This window comes from Abramis brama (assembly GCF_963993115.1).
Source record: "Abramis brama genome assembly, chromosome: 16".
NCBI classification, from domain to species: Eukaryota; Metazoa; Chordata; class Actinopteri; order Cypriniformes; family Leuciscidae; genus Abramis; species Abramis brama.
The window spans coordinates 12,067,422-12,095,111 of NC_139978.1; the positions used below are offsets into that span (position 1 = coordinate 12,067,422).

General features: G+C 37.7%; 1 protein-coding gene across 4 annotated transcripts; it reads left to right on the plus strand.

The window, feature by feature from the left end:
• The first annotated feature begins 500 nt into the window (after window positions 1-500).
• ubap2b (ubiquitin associated protein 2b) lies at window positions 501-26,934 on the plus strand. 4 transcript variants are annotated; one of them, XM_084138543.1, is made up of 27 exons: window positions 501-564; window positions 1,603-1,740; window positions 1,842-1,919; window positions 4,405-4,515; window positions 4,747-4,891; window positions 5,049-5,126; window positions 8,081-8,141; window positions 8,256-8,332; window positions 8,675-8,727; window positions 8,808-8,878; window positions 10,220-10,406; window positions 10,786-10,990; window positions 11,189-11,424; window positions 11,577-11,764; window positions 15,129-15,273; window positions 15,758-15,797; window positions 15,907-16,027; window positions 16,117-16,174; window positions 16,363-16,546; window positions 16,773-16,864; window positions 17,006-17,056; window positions 17,799-17,874; window positions 17,983-18,336; window positions 21,840-21,938; window positions 22,736-22,797; window positions 25,142-25,330; window positions 26,281-26,934. In XM_084138543.1, exons 2-27 carry the CDS (start codon window positions 1,645-1,647, stop codon window positions 26,359-26,361), a joined length of 3,138 nt encoding a protein of 1,045 aa, XP_083994669.1. In that variant the 5' UTR covers window positions 501-564; window positions 1,603-1,644; the 3' UTR covers window positions 26,362-26,934. The 4 variants fall into 4 exon arrangements, with proteins under 4 accessions (XP_083994669.1, XP_083994671.1, XP_083994668.1 ...); XM_084138545.1 differs by having other exon boundaries at window positions 8,259-8,332; XM_084138542.1 differs by having other exon boundaries at window positions 518-598.
• The last annotated feature ends 756 nt before the right edge of the window (window positions 26,935-27,690 follow it).

Consider the following 27,690-nt stretch of genomic DNA (forward strand, 5'->3'; position numbering starts at 1 on the left):
CATTAGTTAATGCACTGATAACTAATTTGAACAATCAATGAACAGCAGAATTTTGTATTAACTAACATTAAAAAAGATTAATAAATATTGTAACAAACGCATTGCTCATTGTTAGTTCAAGTTAGTTAAAACAATAACTAATGTTAACTAATGAGACCTTATTGTAAAGTGTAACCCAAATCTCTTAGGACTCTTAGGATATTCTGCTATAAGTTTTAATTACAAAATAAAGACAGAACCAGCTTATTTGTAGTGCACTGACAACATAGTTTTAAGATAAATACTTATGGACAAAACTTTGAGCTGCAAATGACAACTTCACACTCATTTGAAAGGGACCTATAACATCCAAACGACTTTCTTTTAGCTATATTTACTCGCATATATATGTACTATATTTACATTTATCTACAAAGCCTTGTGGATTCCGTCATTCTGTGCTGCACGGCTCGGGACTTTTATTTGAGTAATGTCGTCTGGGCTTTTATATTGAAAAACATATTTGTTCCTCGTTGCGAGCTTCACGCTGCTGTTTGTAGGGAAGCGCGTGCGGTCGGTGGGCAGGTAAAAACACACAGCGTTTGAGGGAGCGGAGAGGGTATGTCTGTGGTTCCGAAAAAGCGAAAGCAAACCCATTACCGTCGACTTGTAAAAAGAGCATATGTTTTTATCTTGCCAGTGATTAAGGGTTTACATTACTTGATTTTGCCTCATTATTAGTGGAAGATAAGCTGACGTTTTGTTGTCGGTTGTTCGTAGCATTAGCAGCGGCGCGGCGTGGTGCAGCCCAAACAGTTAGCCGAGCCTGTTAGCATCTGCTTGTTTTTGAAATCCCGTCTATTCTAACCGTAGCCAAACTGACTGTTAACATGACGCAATTGTGGCTTTTAATTGAGCGAACACATACTAAAATAATATGATCACTCGCACGAGTTCGTGTGTCTGTTACTAAGGGCCATTTCACGGTTGCTGGTCCAATCTGTGTTGTTTTAGTCCGTCGTTAAGGTTGATATACATGATGATTGCGACGGTTATAAACCGTTACCGCGATTAATTTTAGTCGGCCATTAGCAAAGATGTTTTCGTTCTAATCTCATCAATCCCCCTAACGTTACGTTACATATACTGCGTTTTTGGCCGAACTGCGCGTTCGGTTTGCCGAAGTGTGCGATCTAATTAGGCGACTCGGTAGGTTTTGAAATTCAGTCATTGTTAAAGAGATAAACCCACAAAAATATTATATTTTGTATACCGTTATATTGTTTCAAACCCTTATGACTGACTTTTAGTTTTAGGTGACCTGTCCCTTTAAGATTGATGTGCTGTTTATATGTTGTTGCAGGCGTGTTTTATTTTTTCAGGAGTGGGGTTAAGGTGGGTGTGTAAGTGGACACCAGTCCAGACTATGTTTGCATGGCTATATTTAAGTGCTGGGCAGATAGGGGAGTGATAGTCTTACATGGGAAGCACAGAGCTAAGAGTTAAACTAGCCACAGGCCCGCTGCACCTGTCACTAACCTTTTCTTACACAAACATCTTGGGAATACTTTTTTATAGTCTTGTGTGTGTAATATCATGTCTCCGTTTCCTCCTCTCCTCCAGAATTTTCTATTTTGTACATACATTATTTTGTATATACTGTTTATGATGACTTCAGTGGTCACTGATGCTGCCAGGGGCAATCGGGACAGAGCCCTACAACAAACCACACACACCTCACAGCCACAGAAACAGATACAGGTGAGCAACACACACCCTCCATCAGTGAGGTTTGACATTATGAACAGGCCCGAGTTCCTACCTATGACTCTGTTTTGATCATGAATGTCATTTATCTCTAGGCCACAGCGGAACAGATCCGACTCGCCCAGATGATTTACGACAAAAACGATGCAGATTTTGAGGGCAAAGTCCAGCAGGTGAGCAACATCAGACGAAAATTGTGGCCTGAATTTTTTTTTGTTAACGGTTCTTGTCTATTTTTCCTACACTGTACCAAAATACACTATTTCCTACACAGTTGGAATGAGCAGCCCTGTGGTAAAAAAATCTAGGGCTAAGATTTTTCTAGTCGACTAGTATTTAATTTAAGCCATTAGTTGACTAATAACACATTATATTAATTTAATTACTTAAAGCTGCAGTCTGTAACTTTTTTGGGTTAAAAATTATCCAAAATAAATTTGAGCAAGTACATAACCAGCCAGTGTTCAAAACTATCTGCTTGCCTTAGCTCGATTCTGTACGGTAAGCTTTAATGTTTTTAATTCCAGTGGTACTGGTGGATTTCCGCGGGAAATTCGAGCATGTCTTTACGTCATTACGTCACATCTGCACACATAAAGAAGGTGTCCCGGCTAGTAGGCTATATTGCGTGAGGATGTTGGAGGTGGAGATTTATTGCCTTTTCTCGCAGCACTTGATATAATTAAACTTATCAATTTGATGGCGGATCCAGAAAGGTTCAAACAACAATCACCAGTGACAACTGGAGATTCACCCGTTGTGAAATGCAAAAGACTTTGGAGTGGCTACAGAAAAAAAGACTGCAACCGGCCCATGCAAAAACAAGGATAAATATCGGAAGGGCATTAAATGTAGTCACGCAATGCTGACGTTGTTAACATTAACAATTTGAGAACAAAGTATAATTTGCACGGTTTGACGTGATATGATAAGCGATCGAACAAAAATGGATGTTACTTGTTCAGGCGTCATTTTTCGGTGAAAATTATCTTGGTCATACTTCCAAAAAGTAGAATCTGACAAAAGTGACGGCAAAAGTAATGATTATGAATGTGTCGCAAAAAATAGCAAGGAGACATTTTGATTTATTAATAAACTAGTGTTTTCTGTGGGGGCTTTCACACTGGAAGTTTAGTTCGGAACGGGGCACGGTTTGCATGGAAAATTGGTCATGTGAATGCTGTCATGTGGGACCCCGGTGCGCACCGAGGTACCAAACCCGACTCTACCTGAAGAAGGTGGTCTTAGTTCGGTTGGACTCAAACTGTTGCGCGATTCGTGTGAATGTGAAAACAACACGGACTTGAGTGCGCACTTGTTCAGGAAGTAAAGTAACCTGCGCATGCGTTTTAGCCGATTACGATGCATTTAGTTCAATAAAACAGATGTTAGGGATGATGGTGTTGAGGATTTACCTTGGGTACGAGCAAGAATTAGCCTGCAGTGTGTATTCGCGCATAGTGAGTGCATTCAGGGAGGCAAATTAATGGCAACTGTCCCCTCAAAAGAGTCTGTTTGCAAGCAGCAGAAAGCCGCCTTCATGCAACACATACAGTTAACCCAAGTGTAGTTTACTCAGCTGCACATAATAGCACCAAATTAATAAAAAAAAAAGTTTGTAGTGCACGTTTGTGATAATGCAAGATGAACGCAAACACTTGCCCTGTGTGAAAGCACAGAGTCAGTGTCAGCTGCTAAGATGTTGACGATGAGAGAGAAATTAACCTTTAATACGGTTTACATAATCAGAGTATTTGTTTTTGATTTGAATTGGTTTAGTAGACATTACAAGCTTTCTATAGATATATTTCCCATGTCTCATCTCTAATTTTAGGAACCCTCTGTTGTGTAGCACTTTGTTTGCCAAAAATGAAAGGAATTTTTCAAATTTAATTAGTGTTTATCTTAAAATATGAATTAAATTTAGTTTTAAGTGTTCATTTGATAACCACTATTTTTGATGATAAATTTGATTAAATCATAAAACATAGAATACAGAAAAAAACAACACAGAATTTCAGAAAAAATAAAACACTTCATTATTGTTAAAATGATTTAATATTTTTATTAAAATATTCAATGGTTGAATAAACCATTATTCAAAGTTTCTTTAATTCAATTTCGGCGGTAGGAGATATGACCAAAATCTTGTTTTTGATTATTAAAATGTAATTAAACCATTAAAACTGAATCCAGAAAAATGTTAATGGAGAACACAGCTTTTGGGAAATATAAAACAGATTTCACAGGGCCCTACATTTTGAATCGAATGTCACGAGAGACTGGGCTTTGCAAAAATAATTCAAAGATAAATTAAAAACTTTTTCCTTTTCTGTTGCAATGTCTGTGCTGATTGCGCACTTCAACTTTGATCAGTGTAATCCAATTTGCAATAAAAAATGACACTCTTTGAGGCAGTTCCTTTTAATGAGTCCGTAAAAATAACTTATCTTTACCGATACCCATTATATCGGTATATTTCCTGGCTCAGAGATGCACATTCAGAGTTTTATTGTAATGAATGGTAGGCTACTTGAATAATAATAAAAAATCCTTATGCTTGATTTACCTGATTCCCATCCTTGGTTCTCTTTATAGTTTGTGTATTTTGATTTATCTCCAAGAATTTGATTGCATTTGGTTTTGTTTGTGTCCTAGCTCATGGAGGTTACAGGCAAAAATCAGGATGAGTGTATGGTGGCCCTTCACGACTGCAATGGAGACATCAACAGGGCTATCAACTTCCTCCTGGAGGAGGTCACTGTCAAGGTGCACACTTCATCCTGTTTTACTCGTTTCTGATTCACTGTATTTTGTAAAAGTATTAATCATACCAGAAAAACTAGACTGAAATGTAATGGATTTTTTTCCAACTTTACTAGCCTGCCATATTAGTGATTAAGCTGCAACATATCTTTAATAAACAGATATGAGGTTAATAAATCCATGTGCTGATTATGTTTTGAAATATTCTCACGCTGTGCAAATTTGATGGCACAGGACTCATGGGAGACAGTTGGCAAGAAGAAAAGTGTTGGAAAAGAAGGGATTGCACCAGAGAGCAGAGAGAAGAGAGGAGAAAGGGAAAGCAGAGGCCGCGCGGGTCCAAACAGACGTGGCCGAGGGGCCAGCCGCAACCAGGAAGGTGTGTTTCTGTGCGAGTAGTGTGTACATATCCTGACATGCATGTATAGATTTGTGTTTTTGCCTGAGGCAGAGTGTCTAATGGCTTGCATGATGTTGTTTTGGTGATTTAGATATCAGCTGTATGAGCATTTCTTGTTTTCTGTCGTTGTTTTCAGGGCGGTTGGAAGAGAACGGGTTTGATTCAGCTCCAGGAGAGAGAGGAGGAGACCGTGGGCGAAGAGGAAGAGGGAGAGGTCAGAGCATTATACTCACTCCAAGACATTACTGCTCACTAACACAGTGCTGCCCCCTGAAGTGGTTTTTAAGTTGATTAGCTGCATAAAAAGTATCACTCAAATATGAAAACTAGAAGTACACTACTCTTTAAAAGAGGTCAGTAAGACAGTACAGTTCTGCTCATAAGTTTATATACCCCTTGAAGAATATGCAAGATGTTAATTATATTAAAAAAATAAGAGGGATCATAAATTCATGTTTTTAGTACTTTGCTGAGTAAGCGGCTTCACATAACTGATGTTGACATTATTTTGTGCACAAGACAATACAACTGAATTTACACACATGAACCAGTTTTAAAGTTTACATACCCTTGAGTCTCAATATTGCACGTTACCTGGATGATTAACAACAGTTTTTATGTTTTGTGATAGTTGTTCATCTTGTTTGTCCTGAGCACTGTTCTTCAGAAAAATCCTCCAGGTTCCTCATTCCCAATTATCATTTTCTGCATGTTTAAACTAGGTTTGCTGCGATAGTCTGTGTTACCGGTGTTCATCACTTGCCCACTGTGGCACCACCCCCCACCGTCTTTTTGATTTTTTTTTGATGGTAATAAAAATAATTAAGTTCAGTTAGAGAACAGACACTACAATTAAAAACTGAATGTGTCTGCTCAATGCAGCGTGAGCCGAACGAGGTTCTCTGCACAGATCAGCAACAGGAGTCAGTTTTCATTAATCACGAGAATCACTAGCTGACTGACAAGACGATGATGGAAGATTTGGATTCAAAGCGCAATATTTTGGATTTAAACCTAATGCTAATACGGATCCTGCAAATGATTAGTTGTTTTTTTAGTTGTGTTTTTCATTAAGAATAATAATTAACCCACAATTCAAGCAATCGCCACCCCGAATTAGCGCTAATTTGAAAGACGTGTAGCAGACTGAGCGTTTCAGTTTCTTTCGAAATTCCATAGGAATTAGTTGAAAACGCTTGCTCTGCTCAGCACCGTTATGAATGCCTGAGTGGCCGTGCACATTTTGCTATCGAATTAGTGACCCCCCCACCCCACCCCCGGTGATAACGGTATTACCAGTGTTGTCACACTTCGATTAACCGGTGGGAAAATGTCCTCATTGTCACATCACTAATTTGTGAAAATTTCCTCATTGTCACATCACATAAAACTCCACAGGCACTAACTAAAATCAATTGTAGCATTTAGTCCAAAATCAGCATAATCCATTGCGTCGATCACAAGATATTCCTCCCGAAGAAACAATTTTAAAAAAGCCTTCTGGGTGTCGAGGGCTAAACAAAAAGGCTACCGTACTTCCAAATGATATTTTTGTCTTCTCAGCAGTTTCTCACCATGAGAATGTCCAAATGTAATGATTTTTCTCAACAGAGAACCTTAATAGAAAATCTATTATATGTAATTGTCTACAGTGTAACGCTTATTATGTGTATGATATTTGGACAGAACGTGTCTACGGTATGCATTCTGGTATCTTAGACTGGGCAGGATGGGGCCTGTTCCTGTGTTGCTATTTGTGTCACTCTGAGCAACGTTTGTAGGGCACTTCATGTGACGGAGCGTTGTTTAAAGCAGCTGCAACTCGAGAGGGGAAGATAAGGGAGGGAGCAAGAAAAAGACTGGAAAGAGTCATTAGAAGGGGCTGTCATGTCTCTTAAATGACCTAATTTTATTTGCAAGGTGGTTAGCCAATCATATCTGAATGTTTGAATGTAGATGTCTTTGAGGTACAGGAGGAAAAAAATGATTTATAAATGTACACAAGAACTAGGCTTGGCACGATAGTCGGTGTTACCGGTGTTACACGGTGTTCAGTCGCAACACCGGTTTCATCACTTGCCCACCGCAGCACCGCAAATTTTTTTTTTTTAAAGCAATTATGCAGTGTCCGTATTTTCTGTCACCTGTTGACTAGCGTTGTATGATCACGCTCAACCATTCAAGCGCAGCAAAACAAGAGACCTGCTGTAAGTCCTGCCTATTACACACACGCACACTCACACACGGAAAAGACGCGCGTCAGTATCGAGTTCTCTTTTCGGCCTTGAACAAAACATAACACACACACAAATTATGCCAAAATGTCCATTTTGTCGAGTGTCCTCATAAGAGCAAATGATTTAAATAATATCATAATAAATGAATGTAGAGATATGTGAGAAAATGGGACGCGTGTCAGATGGAGTGTCATTAATGTTAATCAAAGAACAAAGGTCTCCCGTTAATTTTGACTGCATGGGAAGAGATCGCGTCTTTTGCGTTTTTCATGAATAATAACAAACCCACTCTTCAAACACTGTGGTTGAATCCGAAATCGTGCCCTATACCCTCAAATAGGGTGTTATTGTTCTCAACATGATCTCAAGCAGTGAAAAATAGAGGACACTGACAACGTGCTGAAAGACAGGACCGAGCAGGTAATATTTAATATGAAACAAAGTCTCAACTTTCAAATTTGGTCAGTCAAACAAAAATAAAATAGGCCTACCGTTTTTTGGCTCTTTAATGTGTTGTGACAGATTGCCTCAGTTAAAGCCAAGTTCAAATCCACCGAAGTTAATCAATAACTCTTCTGACTGCTTTGTTGCACAAAAATGGTGGAATTTGATTGGTCAGATCGTATGTCAATCAAACGCGATACGAATGATGAATTTACGCCATGTAAAAAAAAAATTACATCACTCTAACACCCCCCACCCCCACGATGAAACCGGTAATACCGGTGTTGTCCCAAGTCGATTAACCGGTGGGAGAATATTATCACCGTCACATCTCTAACAAGAACCAATGACAATTTGTCACACTTGCTTGGAAAGACATAAGGGCAAGTAAATGACAACATTGGCAATTTTGTATTGAATTTCTTTTATTACATTTACTATATTTTCACTTGTTCTAATTAGTATTCATACTGATGTGTCATGTCAGGTGTAGGAGGCCGAGGAAGAGGCCGAGGAGCTGGAATGAGCAGGTTCTCTCAGGGAATGGGGTGAGTGTTCACACTTGTTTTTTAAAACCCCCCCCAAAAAAAAAATCAAACAACACCTGTGCCCATTCTTGGTCATTCTCACTCTCCCTCCTTCGTTTGCTTGTCTTTGACTAGTAGGACGTTTAACCCTGCTGACTGCACCGGCTCTGCTGAGGCAGGGAATCCTGGAAGTGAGACTACTGAAGGAGCAGGTGAGTGCAGCTTGTTCTGGATTTTGGACACTGTATCTTTAATAGAGCGGAAATTGGTTCTCTAAAGCTTTTCACTTAATTATATCTGAAGCCATTTTCAGAATAGCATTGACGTCAGTTGAGACTGTTTTTAGTGGTATTGATTTCAGACCACATGCTCTGTATTGATTGAAAATCAGAATGCTGATCTCATATCCGATTTATGTAGCGCAAGTCATCAAACCAAAAAGCAAAATTTGTGTAAATGAACAAGCAATAAAACAGGGTTTCTGAGTTTTATATAATTTAACCCTCTGTAAAAAAAAACAAAAAAACATTCTCTAAACTCTGCTGTCCTGTCAGGAGCCTGGAAGGACAGTCTGGAAGATTGGGCAGCCGAAGACTGGAATGAAGATGTGAGTGATCTCGTGTTAAAATGAAACTGGAAAAGTTGATCGTGATGTCAATGTGTAACGCTCGCTTCTCCATTTATCAGCTATCTGAGACCAAAGTGTTCACTGCTTCCTATGCTCTTGGCTCCAAGAACCCCATGCAGCCTGGACAGGGGTGAGTGCTTCCTGTGCTTTAGCACTTTCCAGCACAGAGCTCAGATGTGTGGAGGCCTAGGAGTGCCACTTAAAAATAAAAAATTTAAAAATGACTTATTAGTTCAAATAAATTCAATTATTTTTTGGCTTAAAATCCCTCTTCAAATTGACAAATGCTCATTTAATTTGTCTAAAGGAACACTGTAACTTTTGGCTCTCTAGCTGTGAGAGATTATCCTACTACTCACAAAACATTCACTACTAGGCTTAAGAGATAAAACCAGTTTAGATGGAAAATATCTTAATTACTTACTGTATATTGCTATACCCTTTAATAGATGTTACTTCCTTAAAAATAAATTCCAGCACAGCTCTAACAACCCATAATGAACAACTTTTCTCTATTTCACGATTTCCTGCAAAAAATGACTCACCCTAATGTCATTCCAAACCCGTAAGACCTTCGTCTTACGGGTTTGGAATGACGTTAGGGTGAGTCATTAATTACAGAATTTTCATTTTTGGGGGAACTATCCCTTAAAAAAAGTCTTTGGCCAGGTCACACATGGGAGCAGCTTATTGAGTGGCGTTATAAAGAAAATGCAAATTGATAAAGAAAAGCCATATGTAAGTTTTAAAGAGCATATTTAAAAATGAGCAGCTTATTACATTTAACTGCACATCTGAATTATTTAACAAAATGCATCTTTATTTGTCAGTTTGAAAAGTGATTTGTAAACATTTTGAAGTAGTATATTGTTATCGATGGACCCCCTCGAAAACGAGATGATTCATCTCAAGGGGTTAATCCTAATTTTATTCATTTTTAAGTAGCACACCTAGGATTACAATGTAATTACTGTCAGTCACATTTTTCATTACCTATACAACTTGTTTGTACTGTTGTTGGCTCGGTATCATTTTATATAAATTTCATTTGAAGAGTTTCTGACCAAAGATGCTGACTATTTCTTTTGCCTTGACCACTAAATCACTACATGATAAAGAGTGGTTTGTCTAGTGCTTAAACATCTCTGTATAAAATGTTCAACAAGCAGTTAAGAGCAGCAAGTTTAGACCTATATCTCTCTACCTGTGTGCTCTAAAATATTTGGCAAGCATTCAGGTATGATTCCCCTCCCTGTCTCGTGAATTTGCGACTTGTGTTTTGCGATTAAAATAAAACGAAGCACACATCCTTACAACTAAGCAAGCGTGACAAATGAGCAGGCATATATAAGTGGAGTCCCCTAGAATATCCTCTTTTCCTGTGTTGTGGAAGCATCAGAACCGAAGAAAAACGCATCACAGAGTAATGGCCTTTTTTGTGGTTGTCTGAATGTTTGTCTCTGCTCATCAGGATGGATCTCAGCTCTCTGTTGCCTAAGGTGGCTGACGGCGACTCCGATCTGGTTGGATTGGAGCCATCCTCCCTTGATACGCTCACTCAGAGCCTGGTGTTCACCAACTCCCAGCAGTACTCCACCCGAGCCCACACACACAGCTACGCTTCTGCTGCTGCTGGCACTTATGCACATGCTGCATCGGTGAGAACACGGGCACACATACAGCACTTGACTCTGCACCTTTACCACAGATTTATAAGATTATTCTGGCTATTTTAGTAATTATTCACATAAGATTCGCTACAATTCAAAAGTGTGGGCTTGGTCAAAAAAATTACTTATAACTGATATGGTGCCAATGTATAGTGTCCACTATTACATAGCATTTTCTAAGAAATGTCTAAAAGGACCAGTGCTTTGGTACAAAGATGAAACTTAAAACTTAGTAAAACAATGTATATTGATTGGCATAGTTTTTGCTTTGGTATCAAAATTGGTATTGACAACTGAAATTTTTACTGACATTGATTTTGACTACTGAAATTTCGGAATAATGACAACGCTTTCTTTTTCCTTCTAGACCATGCCGGGATCCAGGCTTCCCCACAGTGATGTGCAGAAAACTGAGCCAATCAGCACACCCCGAATCGCCCCTCTGTCCAATCAGATTTCAGGGGCCCTGAGCAATGGCACTGCATCTGTTGAATCCACTGCTCCGATGCCTATTGAATCCACATCCATGACAGTGAATGAACCCAAGGAGACCCCTGTTACAGCAGCTCACCGTGAGTATTATGCATACTTTTTATACAATGTAAAAGCTCTTTACATGTACACATGCAGCTGAATGCCGTTGACCATTGTAGTCGATATAGTTTTGTAGTTTTACACATCCTTAACATGTTCTCTAATATTATGAACACAAATTTTCGATGAAAGTTTGAAAACAAAAAACAAAGACTGACCACATCTTTTGTCTTAAGTGGACCTCAAGGCCCAACCCGACCCATCTCCCATCCTCAGTCATCTGACCCAGCATCAAAATGCAGCACTCCAGTCGGACCTGCCGGCTCAGGCCCGAGACCCCGTCCCACTTCCCCCATATGATGAGCCTTCTCCAACACTGAAACCCTTCTGTGAGCCTGTCGTTATCACTGCAGAGCCGCCACAACCCAGAAACTTCAGACCACAAAGACGGAGAGCGCCCCCTCCATCTAAGGTAACAAAAGTAAACCCGTAACACCCATAGTATTGTGTGTGTGCCTTGTAACATTAATGTTAAAATTAGCGATTCAGTTTGGCAGCCATTAAAGTTTTTAAAGAATTTACCTCATTCATATAGTTTAATGGCTTTTAATGTTGTGTTGCCAGATCCCCTCTTCGGCAGTAGAGATGCCAGGCTCTGCTGATGTGTCCGGGCTGAACGTGCAGTTTGGCGCGCTCGATTTTGGATCTGAATCCACTGTGGAGAATCTCGACCAATCAGAAAGTAGCTATCAGGAACCTGCGGCTGCACCTCAGACCCAGTGCAGCTTGTACTCCAAGCCCACCACCGTCAGGTCTGTCTGACCATCTGTGACACTTCCTTATTAGCATGTTTACAAGATCTTAAAGGGATATTTCACCCAAAAATGAAAACTGTCATCTACTCGCCCTCATTTTGTTCCAGGCTGCAACTACACTAAACCAGATGCATTTGAAAAGTAAAAATAAAAAAATATTCGCCACGCTACTTTAAGCATTTTCAAAAAGTTGCTCATCCACACTGAAATGTCTGAAAACATCCCTGTACTGCGGATGTGTAATTTGTAAAAAGCTTTGACATGCGTTTTTTTCCACCAGGCATTAATTTACTTTCTACCTAAATTTTGAGGAATTTTAAATGGACGGGACAATAAGTTGGAGGTAATACAGGACGCATAAGCACATCCACAACAAAGTTACTTTTAAAGTAACTTCCCCCAACACTGGTTATTGGCTGTCAAATATAAAGAATTGTCGTCTTGCTTTATCGACAGAAATTCATATCGGTGCAGCCCTAGCTTCCACATTCAACGCTACAATGCGTAAATGGCTTTTTCAAATATATCCACTTGGGAGAGCGTCTTCAAATACCTCTGTTTTTGTAGGACAAAAACAGTGTCTCAGTGTGGATGGTAGGTCAAAACGTAGAGAAAAAGATGCGTTTTCAAATATATCTGTGTTAGTGTAGACGTAGCCCCAAACACATAAGACTTTAGTTCATCTTTGAAGCAAACTTTTTCAAATATTTTAGTGAAACCTGAGAGATTTCTGTCCCATTCGACCAGTACTCTTCAAGACGGTACAAAAAGTTTATAAATACACATGAATCAAGCAGTTTAATCAGAGTCTTCTGATTAGGGCAGGGAATCTCTAGGCACCTCACGATTCCATTACCGATTCAGAGGGCTGCGATGCTAAAACGATTATCGATGCATCTTTTTTTTGTGTGTTACTACTTGGTAATTTTAAAGCAAATGATCTATATTCACCCATAAATAATTGACTTCCAATATATTTTATTAATAAAACAAATGGAAGTGATTTGGCAAGTTAACTAAGTATACTTAATTAATAAATTAGTAAATTAATACAATCTTCAGCATATCCTGAATCTCTAACATAAAATAATAGACTTCTATCCATCATCCTCTTGTTATGTGCAATGAGCAATATAATCTTTCAGACAAAAACAAAAACATTTTGCTTTAACAAAATCACAAACAGCTTTCATACAAAAATATAGAATGATGTACCAGCAGCTGTCATACAAACGTAATGCTTGTGGAATTATGCATATTCTGAGTAATTAGTAACATACGAAGCTGCTCTTATACACAAATAAATAATAAAGAGTCTAAAAGACTTATGACTTGAAATTGTTGCTGTATACCACAATCAAAAACAGCTTATACAAAAAAAGTAAATGAACATCTGCAGAGAGCACAGTCAAAATGTAACTTGTTTTTGTGACTGAAAATGAAATGAAATGAAAATGTTTGTGATTGGCATTGCACCGATACACACTTTGACTCTGGAGGGCAGTACAGTAAACGTACGTATAACAGATCTGTTTACAGCGTATTGATGTGAAAACTAAACTATACAGAAAGCAGCTCTCATACAAAAATACAAAATAGTCCAAAATGAAATGAACGTTGTTAGGAAAAAAAAAAAACATTTAGAAAATCGATTTTTGACATTTGTGAATCGATTCAGAATCGTCCACGTCCGCATCGCGATGCGTCTAAGAATACTTTTTTTCCCCCACCCCCTACTTCTGATCCCAATCTCTTTGATGAACTGATTTAATTTAGGGTTTTATTCCCACATAAACATTGTTCAATGCACATACATGGAGCTCATCAAATATGGTAAATAAGGTTCAACATGCTTGCTTGATATGTGAGAACCAATGAGGTTTATTTTTTGCATGTCAAGCAAGTATGGTAGAGCACTTCAAATATGGTCAACAGAAGCTCATTGTATGTGCATTGATCAGTGTTAATATGTAAATAACAGCCATTCAGGAGACTCTGATTAACCAACTCTGTTAATATGGATTAGTGTCTTTATGAACTCTTTGAAGCTTAAAGGTTTTGGTGGAATGGACTTCCAGTGGAGTGACATCTCCCAGGTTTCATTAAAAATATCTTCATGTGTTTTGAAGATGAGCAAAAGTCATAGGTTTGGAATGACATGAGGGTGAGTAAATGACAGTGTTTTCCTTTTTGGGTGAATTAGACCTTACACATGGCCACAAAGTCAATTAAAACCACTGATCTGTATGACTGGATTGCTCATTGCGTTCTAAACTGCAGACAGGCTGTGAAGCCACCGGAAGTGTTCGAGCGCCATCTTACTATTCCCTACCGACAGGTCATCATTGACTCATAGCCAAAACATTGACCTAAAATCACCCGATTTGCAGCATCTCAGTATCACCAGGATTAGTTTTACGATATATGTACATTAAAGGTGCTGTATGTAACACTTTCACTCTACTAAAGCTTAAAAATACCATAATATGTTTGCATATATTGAGGAAACCTGCTAAGTTCACAGCACCTTTGTTACTTCAGATGTTATCTGTACTTTATTGTCTTTTCAGAGAGGATAAGTCATATATTGAAATCGTTAACGTATGTGTGTCTACTGCACACTTCCGACACAGGTAACCGACCGAACACGAGTATTTCTTTATGTACATAATTATGGAGGAAATATTAAACATGAACACATCTGTGTTTAGTTGCAGAATAGCCTATACAATAAATATTAATTATTTGTTGAATAGTTTATAGTTATTGTATAGAATTAATTAATTGAAATCATTAACTGCTTCGAAATGCATGCTGTTAATGAAATTGTTGAAACATTTACAGTTAGCCTACGGTATGAATAAAAACAATACTGTAACAACAATAAATAAGTGCATCAGTACAAGGCGATTTCAGGTTACAAGGCTTAAATCTATATTCCGATTTCAGAATGCGCACTTTGACATTTGTAATACATGCTGAAGTGTCTCGTCCGCCCGCCGAGCTGATGTTCACTACTGCAATGAATATGAACAAAACTTTTTAATAAGCAGGAGCACTTCCCGACTTTAAACAAATAACCATTTACATGCTTGGGATGTTTGCGAATGTACAGGGAGATTTCAGAGTCTCGTTAGTCAATGTATTCTCAGTAAAATCATATAATTTCCTATTAATTAAATAGAACGCGTGAGTTTTCTAGGGAATACCAATATGGCGGCGCGGTGGCTTCACTTTTTATGATGTCATGAGCAAACCAGTTCTCTGTATAGATCAGTGATTTAAACCCAGAACATTCCACAAACAAGTGACTTAAAAGCAGTTCTAATCAAGTTATCTTTTTTTCTCTTTTTCCTTTTAGTGAGTCTCTAGGTGGCTTGCCTCCAGCAGTAATGGAGTCCAGTTACCCATCTGCCTCTCTGGGTTTACCGAGCACTACTGCTCCTTCTGTTTTGGCTCCCTCCTCAGGCAACAGAGTGGAGTCATCCGCCACCACCCCTCTCAGTGTATGACCAAAACGCTTTTCATCTTTTCACTTTTAAGGCACATTCACTGGTTTATGAACTGTGACCATACTTTTAATTAGATGGCTTGCACTGAACTATCTAGAAACCAGAGCTGGATTGATTATATACAGGGTTCTTATAATCTTTTATAGATATCTTAAATCTTTTTTTTTTGTGTGTGTGTGTTTCATTGGTCAAACCATTTGAGTCCCAGTTTCTATGCAGAATGGAATTTAAGTTTAGAAAATTGCATCATACAAATTAAACAAACCAAATTCTGGTATCAACAAATTCACCCAAATGAAGAAAAATTAAATGCTCTTAAAGAAATTGTTCACCCAAAAATTGATTACAAACCTGTATGACTATTTATTTTTAATTTATTAATGGTAATACCTTTTGTTTTTCTCTTTGTATAACAGCATACAAACAGTGAAATGTTAGTTTAGCTTACAGCTGAATCTGTTTATCGGTTTCCCTACAGAATGGATTCAGTGAAATGAGGACGTCTAGTGCACAGGAAGGTAATTGAGTTCTGTATTAGAAGATTTTCCATTTTTACCTGTTCTTTCTTTGCCATGTGAGTTTGTAGCACTAGCCACAATTGACATTTTTGTCCTGATATATCTGCAGCTGCTCCGTCCAGCACCCCTCAGCCCATATCCACAGCCCTGCACACTGAGAACGGCTTGTCATCTTCCTCCTCTTCAACAGCACCGCCTGCCCTCAGCACAGCTCTTTCATCACTTAGCAGGTACTATCGCATCATGAGAATTCCAGCTTTATTAAATATTCATGAGAGGAAATCAGTCTCCTTATGGTCTCGTGGTTGCTTGTTCTCAGTCACGTGAGCAGCGTCAACTCTCTCGGATCTTCTGCGCCCACCAGCTCTTCTTTGAGCGTAAGTTTCTTTTGAGACTCTTCCATTTCCACTTTTTGAGTTTCCTCACTTTATTCCCCCCTTTACCAGAGCTTCTCTCCCTTATTTGTCCTGATTTCAGCAATGTGCTTCTTTTGTGATATTTGAGGGGCTTTATATTGTGGATGTGTTTTGGATCAATGTTAAATGAATTGAAATGTTTCTTTCAGAACCAGATGGGCGCTGACGTGAATGTGAACCTGACCACATACTCTGGCTCTGTGTCCAGCGCGTCGGTCAACATGAATGGCCTGAGCACAGGAACCCAGAACCTCATGGCTAACGGCCCACCCGCTCCCTCTGCTGTCCGTTCTGCTCCGCTGCAGAACACCGTCACACCCTCCAACACCTCTGGTCAGTCACACAAAAACATTCACTGCGTGTGATCAATGTGTTGCAGCAGAATTTTTATGGTTGATTGCTGTTGACAACTCCTTTTTTTATTTAAAAAAGTAAATGTAAAAACTAATTTATCAGCATTTCACGTCATTTTGTAAATCGTGTGTGTGGTTGGTGTAATATTAAAAACGTATGTTCTAACTGAAAATCTTGTTTTCCCCAATTTTTTCAATATTATCAGGTAAGGCGCCTCCTAACCTGGCTCAAGGAATACCGCCGCTGCTGGCCAGTCAGTATATCATGGGTCCTGGTGGCCTCCTTCCTGCTTACCCGGTTAGTGTATAGCTGATCTGCTCTCAGATGGAAGCAAAAATGTATATACACTTTTGTTATGCTTATCTTTGTTGAAGTGTTCAAGTGTTCTTGACTGCATTGATCTGTGTCTGATCTTTCTGTACTTTCTCATCCCTAAAGCCGATCTATGGATATGAAGATCTACAGATGATGCAGTCCCGTCTGCCCATGGTAACAATTTCATAGTCCACTGTTTCTGTCACAGCACTTGACTCAATGCTCCATTTTCTTCTATTAAAAGAAGTTTGCCCCAAAATAAACTGCTAAGTAGGGCTTCACTATTTGGGCAATATTTTCTTTTAATGCTCCAGGTTTGTTGAGCTGCACAATTTGGCTAAAAATGTATTATACATCAATATGACAAATACTTGTACTTATTTTTATGATTATTATTATTTGTAATAGTTGTAGTATAAAAGTAAGGTTAATTAATAAATTATTTTAAATGAGTGCTCTCTTTTCACTTTCACTTTTGTATTAGAAATCGCCCATACTCTGTTTAGGCCTATAATTTGCAGGCATCAGGGAGCCGCTATCTATATGCGGGGTGTTGAAATTCCTTTTGAATGCGCACTTGCTTTTGACTCTAACGTTCAAATTTACAATCACTCGTACTTTGTGTACAGGGAGAGGCAGGACATTTTTCAAGATGAGATATTTATCAATGACACTCAGGATCAGTTTATAATTGTAGCACGTTGTCCAACTGAACTAAATGGTTTTTATGTCTATAAAAAAGCAAAACGACAGTGCCAAGTAATGTAATTGTGTACCGCAGCAAGCCTAATCATGACCCCTTTAAATAATATGATAAAATGACTAAATTATGGCTATATTTAGATGACCTGTCCTTTTAAGGTTTTTATTTCTCAGGGATGAATTCAGTTTGTTTTTCGGTCTCTTCTCGATGCAGGATTATTATGGCATGACTTTCCCTGGTACAGCGCTAGCTGGCAGAGATGGAGGATTAGCAAGCAATCCCTACTCGGGTAAGCAGACATCGTCGTTATTGTTTTATGCTAGTGCAGATGGGACTACGAGTTGTTGCATTCCAATACTTGGTCAGTCTAAAACACTTTTCTGTCTTGCTCGTACAGGTGAACCCACCAAATTTGGCCGCAGCGACTCAAACTCCCCAGCCCCTGCCAACAGTCTCTCATCTGTGCCACCCTCACAGTCTCAACAGAGTGCTGTTCCCCCTCAAAATCAAGGACAGCAGAACCCAGGTCAACCCCAGCAGGGTCAGACCCAGGCCTTCCTCAACCCCCCTCTGCCTCCAGGTTACGGCTACACCAGCCTGCCCTACTACCCCGGGATGCCGGGAGTGCCCAGTGCCTTCCAGTACGGCCCCACTGTCTTCATGCCCCAAGCATCCACAAAGCAACACAATATGGGCCCGTCCAGCCAGTACCAGCACCAGGCTGGATACAGCCAGCACACATATGGCCCAAGTAAGTGTTAGTCATTTTAGCCCTGCAAAGCAATGAAATATGAAAAATCAGTTTATTGAATCTCATGACTAAATGTAAAAGAATATTTAAAAGTTAGTGATTTTTGATGAGTGTAATACTTTATACATCAGGTTTTTATGGCTGATGCAGTATGATATAGAAGCAGGGCTGTCACGATTCCTCAATTAAATTTGAGTACTCGATTAAAATATCCTCAATTGCAATTTATTTAATTCTGCTAGTTGATTAACCAGCAAAATACTGAAAGTAGTGCGTTCCATGGACAAGATTCTACGAAACGCATTATTAGACCATTTAGCAAGGCTGCATGATATATTAAAACCATTTAAAAATCATAGAGTAGTGCTATTGTGAGATCATAAAGGCTGTTTCATTTAAAAGAAATATGCACTGTGAGTTTCAAAGTTAACTCCGTCTTTGCGTGTGCTGTTTGTTTGGGTTTCTAATAAAGTGCATTTGAGATGCATATTATTTTTGATGCACTTTGATCCATAGCGAAGTGTTGCACTGTTATTTACATGCGTGGAGCTCAGCAGCTCAGTTTGCTTAACGCAATGTGTAATTTCAAAAGCAGTTGAACGTAGCGTTGTCATATTTGGTACGGCATCTTTAAATGTAACCATATTCTTGCCAGTGTAATGATATAATCCACATTTGACCAAAATCGAGTTTAAATGGACATACGTGCATATTTTACAGTAACGGTGGTCGATACGTGTTCTTCCGATCATTAATTAGAATGGCCAAGTCACGTTTCATATTGACGGATGAATAGGCTACGCTCAGTTTATTAAATAGCCTACGTCTCAGTTTATTAAATGTCTCTTGCAAACTATGAAGGGACAATGAATCAATACACTCATTGCTGACCCCAGGGCCGGCGCGTCCATATGGGCGAACTAGGCAATTGCCTAGCGGCACTTTTGTAAGGGCAGCAAAATGTGTGCCAACCGGGAATGAACAATTCACAAAATAGGCTTGGCTATAATATAATCATACATAATCAGAGAGTAGCCTTTTTCTTTTTGTTTTGAATTATTTTGTTTAAAGACTTTTCAAGCTTTGTGTATTTTATGTCTTTCTCATGTCAGTGTGAGGCATACACTGAGTTTCGTTAAGTTAGGATGAGGATGCGCTCCAGTTAACGTGCAATGCAAGTGACCGTGCGGGCGCCTCCATGAATATATTGTCTGCTATATATTTGCTTCTTATTTATTAAATCCACTCCAGGCAATTGGTTGATGAAAAATTGATTAAAATTAAGATACAATTTATACAAAACGAAACTTAATGAAGTGTTCAAAATCATGTCTGACCCGTCTCAAATTGTGCATCCTATTACTCGTGCTGTTCACTTTTCATACTTTCAACAGTATAGTAGACCTACAGACTCTATTTTTACAAATTGCTGCACATTCATTTAATTCTGCATTTTGCACACACAAGTTGAAAGGCTTCAAATCAAGTTCACAGATAATTGTGCGTGCATTTATTAATCATTATAATACTAAAATCATAACAAAGTAGGCCATGTACAAAAAAATACAGCCATTTCTGTTTCTTTTAAACAAAAAAAAACAAGCTGGACCCTTTTTTTTACATTTCATCTTTCATTCCGAAATAGAATAATGAATGAACGAAAAAGTACACGGACCCAACAGGCTATTAGCCTTTTTACCCGTTATCAATCTAAATTAATCTCGTTTTTAATTTAACTTAATTTCGTTTTTCTTTATTTAAATTTCGTTTTTCTTTATTTAAATTTCGGGTTTTTCTTTATTTAATTTTCGTTTTTTCCTTATTTAAATGTCATTTTTCTTTATTTAAATTTCGTTTTTTTCTTTTTTTAAATTTAGTTTTTTTCTTTATTTAAATTTAGTTTTTCTTTATTTAAAATTTGTTATTCTTTATTTAAATCTACCCTTTACTGTGTCAGTAATTTATTAGTCAGAAAAATAGACTATAGCCTACCTTAAAAGTATTGCTTAAGTTAACAGACCCGTGCGTTAACATCTCCACAATAAACAGTGACAATTACTTCGTCTAGAGTAGACCATTTACCGGTAAATAACAGTTGTGAATATATTGCGAATATATAATAAACTTGAACAGTGGTCAAAAACAAACGTTTGCTGATACTTTACCTCACGCTTAGACCGGCGAGATGCCTCCACAGGGCGGGAGATACGCGGTGTGATTGACAGCTTTGACACCAAATGGATATACGTGAAAATCAGATGACATGATTTCGCAACTTTTCATTGGTCATTTAGATATGTGAAGCATACTGTATACGGAAATGAACCTGGACATTCTATCCGTCGAAAAATCTCAAAATCGGCAAAATGGACATACGCGGTTTTCATCGGACAGCGACGATATGTATCTAAATATGCAAACTTGTTCATCACGATTTCAAAAAATACGTTTAAATCCTAGCTCTGAGTGTTTGTTTTGATGTCCACATGTTCTTGTTCAAGAAATTTCAGTGGCTGTAGCATTTCTATTGTGAAGAAGTGGTAAAAGATTAAGTGGACTTTAGTTAAATGTTTTTTGGCAAATATTAAACCAGGATTTGATCATGCTGAAGTGTAACAATCATCAGGCCGTTGGTGCCTATGCAGGCATTTGTAATAATACAATGCAATACATTTATGCATTTGGCAGACGCTTTTATCCAAAGTGACTTACATTGCATTTCAAGGTACACATTTTAAATTCTTATCTTTCCCTGGGAATCGAACCCATGACCTTGGTGTTGCAAGCGCCAACGCTCTTCTGTTTGAGCTACAGAAAAGTTTAAATAGATTATAAATTTATGTATTTTATCAGTGTTCAATAAAACCATGTGATTACTTGCTTGTAATACTTCATTTGAACCTATTATTTGAACCTCATTATTATGTATTTTAAGTCATTTTAAAGGCTATTGTTCACTTAAAATAATCAAACGATAATCACCAAAATTAATGTTAGTGACAGCCCTATATAGAAGAATATGGAGTTCATACTAGAGAAGGGAAACCCCTTCATTTTTATTCCGAGGCCCCAAACTGAGCATAAGTGTGCAATTTGGTGCAGTTGCTGATATTTAGTTGACCTATAAGCTAGCTAGCTTACTTTTGACCATATAAATTTATTCTTATAACCATATAGTAGACTACTTGCATAAAATGCATATACATATCAGTTGTCTATATCTTCAAATAATGTCTTGGCAAGATATTTAAATGCTTAGTTGTATGATTAAAGCTGCAGTTTTTATTAGGGGGGCAAAATATATAAAATACAGCGATGATGTACAGATAAACATTTCTCAAAAGTATTAATTTTTATGATTTTTAAAAAAGAAAAAAAAGAAAAATCATGTTAAAATGTATTTATAATAAAGTATATTTGCTTCAGTCCAGTAGGGCCTTTAAGGGTCCTAATGTTTGGTTGGAAAATGCACTTCTTTTGAAATCTCTTTATTTTCTCCTAAGCTTTTGATGAGTTGTCCCAGGCTCATGCTGGAGATTATGGGAAAGGAGGATATGGAGGAAGCTCCCAGGCTAAAGGAGTCAGCAACAGCGTGGGAAAAGGTAGATCTTGCTCTCACAATATTGGTTTGATTTATGGCTGCAAATAACGGTTATTTTGACAATCAATTATGCTAATTATTTTTTTTAATTGGAAGAGAAAAAAAAAAAACACTAAAATTTAAGTGCATTTTAATTCATAATTTACAAAATGATTCCACATCATGCCCTATGTTATTCTCCAAACAATGTGGGTTAGACTAGTCGGTTGCCAAATTTCTGTTTAAACGTTAATGAAATTAGTCATTGCGCATCGGTTTGATGCCATAATATACTTCTGTAAATAACACAAATTTCCATACTTTTATTTAATATACTTGTGTATAATGGATCCATATAAATATTATAAATTTCACTTAATCTAATTTCAAATTTGAAAGCCCTAAACTAAATGATAAATGTGTGTTGCGATGTTTAATATGAAAATAAACGTAATGTGCCAATGTCTTTTTATCTTATTTAACTCTTTATCATGATAGTTGACTTGTTAACTGTCGCCACCCTGGACTGGAATTTGGAAACCCCTGATGTAGGCTTTGTGCAATTAAATGCGAATTAAACGTCATCATGCCACGCAGTAAAACTTATCTACTTGCTAGTCTGGCTTTACAGCCTTTTTGTGTTTGTATCGCACTTTTGTCGTCAGAACCTGAGTGATGCTAACTTCCATGTTGGCTTAGAAAAAAGCACTGCAGCACTCGATAAATCTTACTAAACAGATTGTAACAATTGCTTGCAGATGCATTGAATAAACAGTCATATATAATATTTTCATTCACATATTTCAAACCTTTTCTTAGCACCAGGACTGTCTGGATCTGCGAATTCAGACCTCACTGGAACAGTGTACGGCAAAACTCAGGTGAGGTTCACATTTCTACTTGGAAAAACACCTGAATATAAAAAAAAAACACTGTTTACTTTGACATACTTGTTAGGCTTCTTGCACCAAAACAGTCATAATTTTAGTTTTTAATGATCATTTTCCACCCTCTCAGTGTCTCTTCGTATATCCACCTTATTTTTCAATGTGGGAATAAGCTATTTCCTGTGAAAAGTACAAGACTTCTTATTCAGTAGCTGCTAACAGTGCAGTAAATGTAAAACTACAAACCAATGTGTCTGTGATTTAAAATGAATTAAAATATAACATGGTAGTTTGCAACATTAAGCAGCGTAATGGGCTGTTTTTGTACAACTAAAACAACTTGACACTGGAAGCCTCGCACATTCAAGGTAAAAATGGCGCAGCTGCTCTTAAGCTAAAAATAAGATGGATTAGACTGTTTTGTTAATGCTGTATCTTTAAGACTTCTGTCTGTAAATGAGCTTGCTTATGATTGGCTGACTACTTCCCATGTGAGGTTCATAACACATGGTGCTTTTGTGCACATAGTTGTAATCCACATCCACTCATGATGGGGGAGGAGAGCAAGTGAGCGAGCGGGACATTTGTAGTAAGAGAGATAGCTCTTGGTCAAAGAATAATTTTGGTCAAAGAATAATTTAAGGTCAAAGAATAATTTTGGAAAGAAGGGTTACGATCAGGCAAGAGCTACTTGATATCGGAGACGCTTTCCAGCGCTGGAGAAACGTTAGAGAGCGGGAAGACCTGAAAACAGACACAGCGGTTGCTTTGTTTCTGCGCGATACATGAGTAACGTTGATTTTGCTGTTTCACAAAACAAAGATATGCTGTTGTTGTTGAATCACAGCTGATTCATCCTTATTTGGGTGAGATGTCTGATGCGCCAGCTGTTAGTGGTTGCCTGTGTTACATAGCATGTTCATTATATTGTGGTGGAACAATGAAGGGAAGGAGGTGTGTTTCATTTGAGTTGGGGATGTCTCTCAGAAATCGCTTACTGCACCTTTAAAAGGAAAACAGAACAAGCGAAGCACAAATTACAGAATATATTGGATTTCAGTTTGAGTGGTCATGGTCAGTAAGTCAAGAGTCATTTTATTAAATCATTAGAGACACGCCATTGAAAGTTCATCACGACTATGACATGTATTGCGACAGCCATTTCCAGAAGTCAGACAGTGAAACGACAGCTTATGACTAACTCTGACTGGTTTTTCCAAATGTTTGACCCACAGAGCTTAAATGGTCTTTGTTCCCTCTTAACTTTGATCTCTGTTTTTAAACTTTTACATTTATTATTTAGCTGCCAATTGATACTTTGCACGTGACGTCAGTTTTACTGGCTGGCGGGCAAGACCATCATTCTCTAGCAACGAAAAGCAGTAAACTAATCAAGGATCTTGCCAGGACGTTGCCAGTTTTAATATACAAAAGTCAGTGTTTTGAGGTGTACACGACATGCCAGATAGTTGTTGTGCGATTGGATGCACTAACCGCGTTTGTTGCCCGCCAGATATCACGTGACTGCAAAGTATCAATAGAATCAAATTATTATCATGGCAGTTGACCTCTGCTTCTCAAATTTGAGATTTGATAAATGTTTTTTTTCTTTTTTCACAAATATTTTGCCTTCAGTCCTCTGCCCTTTTTAAAATAAATACTTATATGGTACCTATAACTTTTTTTAATTTTACTTAATTTTAACCTTAATTTAACACCCTTTAAAAACCCAAACTGTACTGTACGGTAGGGGGCGCTATGACATCTTCTGAAAGAGTGCTGAATCACCTGATCAAAATAAGTGCGAGGAAGATGCAGAAACAAGTGATAGCATACGTAAACAGATGCATATGTAAAATAATGCAATCATCAACATTAAACCGCATATAAATCAAAACTGCCTAATGTTACTGAATGAAATGTCGACCCAGGACGGGCGATAGGACCGTGCAAGCTTTGGGGGTGTTGGTGGACTCGAGTTACTCCATAAATGTTTCGATCATCGATCTGGATATAGTCTTTGACAAGCTTTTCAAGTGTTGATAAAAAAAGTGCATTAAGCTTAGAGTAAAGCAGCTTTTTTTATTGTTTAAAAAGCAGAGGCTCTGTTCTTTTGATATATTGCTTGTTCAGATATTCATAAAACAAAATATTCTGGGGGCCATGAAAATGGTGAAAATAATCAAAAATGCTGGTGGGGAGTTCATTTTATTTATTTTAATATTTCACACGAATAACATTTAACATGATTTTTGTTTTGTTTTTAAATAACCTTTTAAAATGAATAACCCAATGAGTCCTTTCAAAGCCATTCATCTCTTTTCTCTGACCCCTCTAGACATTTGACAAGCAGGGTTTCCCTACAGCAGCCGGCCCTGCGTTCAGCCTGCCCTCGGCTCTGGGAGGAAGCGGCCCGCTGAACCCCGCAGGTGCCCCTGGATATGCCCCCGCACCCTTCCTTCATATACTGCCCCATCAGCAGCCCCCCTCACAGTTACTGCACCACCACATGGCTCAAGACACACAGGTACATCATCTAAACATGCTCCCAAAAAAATAAGTTTTTAAGGTTTTATCTCAGGTATGCATCTCAACCCCCTAAGATATAAAGTAATAGTCCAAATTGTTTTTTTTATTTTTTTATGGAATCGTTTATTGACCCATTAGACAAAAATAAAAAACGTGTTTTTTTTTTTTTTTATTATTATTTTTTTTATGTTGATACATCAGGCTTTTATGGCTCATATAGTATGATATAGTGAGAATATTATGCTCATACTCAGGGAAAAGCACCTCAGTTTTATTCAGAGGCCCAAACTTGGCAAAAATATGCAATCTGGTGCAGTTGCTGGTATTTGTGGCCAAAAAGTGAGATGAAGTTCTTAGAGCTTGTATAAATCAGTGAGATCTTTATACAAGTATAACAGACGACTTGCATAAAATGCATATAAATATCAGTATTCACTCTATATTTCCTAATAATATGTCTTAGTTAGATTTAAATGTTTAGTTTTATGATCAAAGCTCTGTAGTTTTAATTGTGGGGGCAAAATATATAATGCATTGGAATTCTATGACGATTGAGACATTCCTCAAAAGCTTGATGCATCATATTTAATACTCGATTATCCATACATCACTTAAAAACTAAAATGCAAGTAAACCGAAGTTGCTTCAGTCTAGTAAATGTATAAGAATCAGTGAAATGTGCTATATAAATAAACTTGCCTTGCCTAAAGATTTCACAGCAAAAAAAAACACGTGTACCACTTCCTGAAGAGGGACGTTTTTACAATTCACTGGCTAAAAAGTATAAACTATCAATCAGAAGAGAAAGGGCATGGTAGAAGATTGTGTACAAGTTTTTCCAGTAAAGTTTTGATCATCTTGATCATTTAGAGGCCTTAGAAATGTGCATATCAAATATGATTTTAAGTGTTAATGTTGTTTTTTTGTCTTTCTTTCTGTCTTCTGCAGGGGCAACGCAGTCAGTCCAACAGCATGCAGAAGAGTCAGGGCAAGTCCAACTACAGCAGCTCTCCTTACTGGGCCAACTGAGTGCTCCGTTTATACTGTTACTGATCTAAACGCCCAGATCTGTGTCTGCACTGTCCTGACTCTAACATGAAATACACACACACACACACACTGTATCAGTTCTCCCCCATCCCCCTCCTCCAAAGTTCTCCTCTGCTTTTTTCCCATTTTTGTTTTTTCCTTCTCTGAATTAGGTTTTTCCATGTAAGATATTTATGTAAGTATTTATATATACTGTAAATGTTAAGAAGCCGAACATGAGATGTGGTCGCTCCATTTTATTTTTTTTGAAGGACTTTTGTTTGTTTACTTTTTAAAAACTGCAGAGATGTAGCGAAAAATTAAAAGGAAAAGCATTGAGGAAAACTTGGAGACATTGCGATGAGAACTAGAGCACTGATGGCGGAGGAGAGTGAACTGTGGGGGTTTCATCCATTCAGACATCTTGCAAACCACTCGAGTCCTTTCCTCTAGGGATTGTTCTCCCGTACAATGGTTCGGAAATTCATTTCTGTCGCCTGACAGAAACGAAAAACAGCCCATAAATTTTATATTTTACTCTTGTTGCCCTCTGAATAAAGGTTCTGAGCTATTCACCTGTGTTCTTAGTCTTTTTTTTATTGATCTGGGATGCATCTTTAAATCTTTTACATTGTTATTTTACTAAAATTGGTTAATTTTAACAATTAAACAGTTGAAAATAGTTAACATTAGAAAACGCTAACATGAAATATGCTGCTTGAATGCAAGTTTGAACTTGCCTGATTTTCTCAATGTTGGCTTGATCATTTTGTAATTACAAATATTGAAAAGATTTTAGCCAATTCTTTAGTAACAAATGTTACAGAATATTTTTCCTGAAGAATCGCTTTTTTAGTGTTATAGTGGTTTAATCTTTTGTCAGTGGACACTTGAAAATTATTTCACTTTGTTTTTAATGTAATTTTGAATAAAATATGTATGTACTGTATGCAGTCATCAGATAAGTGACTACCACTGTTTTAAAAAGGTATAAAAATATTCTATTTCTGTAATTCAGACTCAAGATTTTTCTAACGTACAGAATTAGTATTTTCTGTGGGTAAAAGACTGCTTTTAAAGTGAAGTCACCTTTATTTATATAGTGCTTCATACAATACAGATTTTTTTCAAAGCAGCTTTACAGTGATAAACAGGAAAATGATGCAAACAGAGTTCCAGTAAAGCAGCTCTAAAGAGACGATAGTAAACTCATGATTCATCTGAAATCAGTCCAGTTTTGGTTCAATAACTGATTCAATAAAGTCCATCAATTATTTATGGAATAAGTTCAATTCAGCTATCAAGCAGCTCTGGAGAAAACAATGATGT

What these genes read in the sequence shown, in the direction of transcription:
- ubap2b (XM_084138543.1), top strand. Translation starts at nt 1,645, where the DNA reads ATGATGACTTCAGTGGTCACTGATGCTGCCAGGGGCAATCGGGACAGA. An exon ending in GCTCTTTCATCACTTAGCAG is followed by an intron (nt 16,028 to 16,116) that starts GTACTATCGCAT and finishes GCTTGTTCTCAG; the next exon opens with TCACGTGAGCAGCGTCAACT. An exon ending in GCCTCCTTCCTGCTTACCCG is followed by an intron (nt 16,865 to 17,005) that starts GTTAGTGTATAG and finishes TCATCCCTAAAG; the next exon opens with CCGATCTATGGATATGAAGA.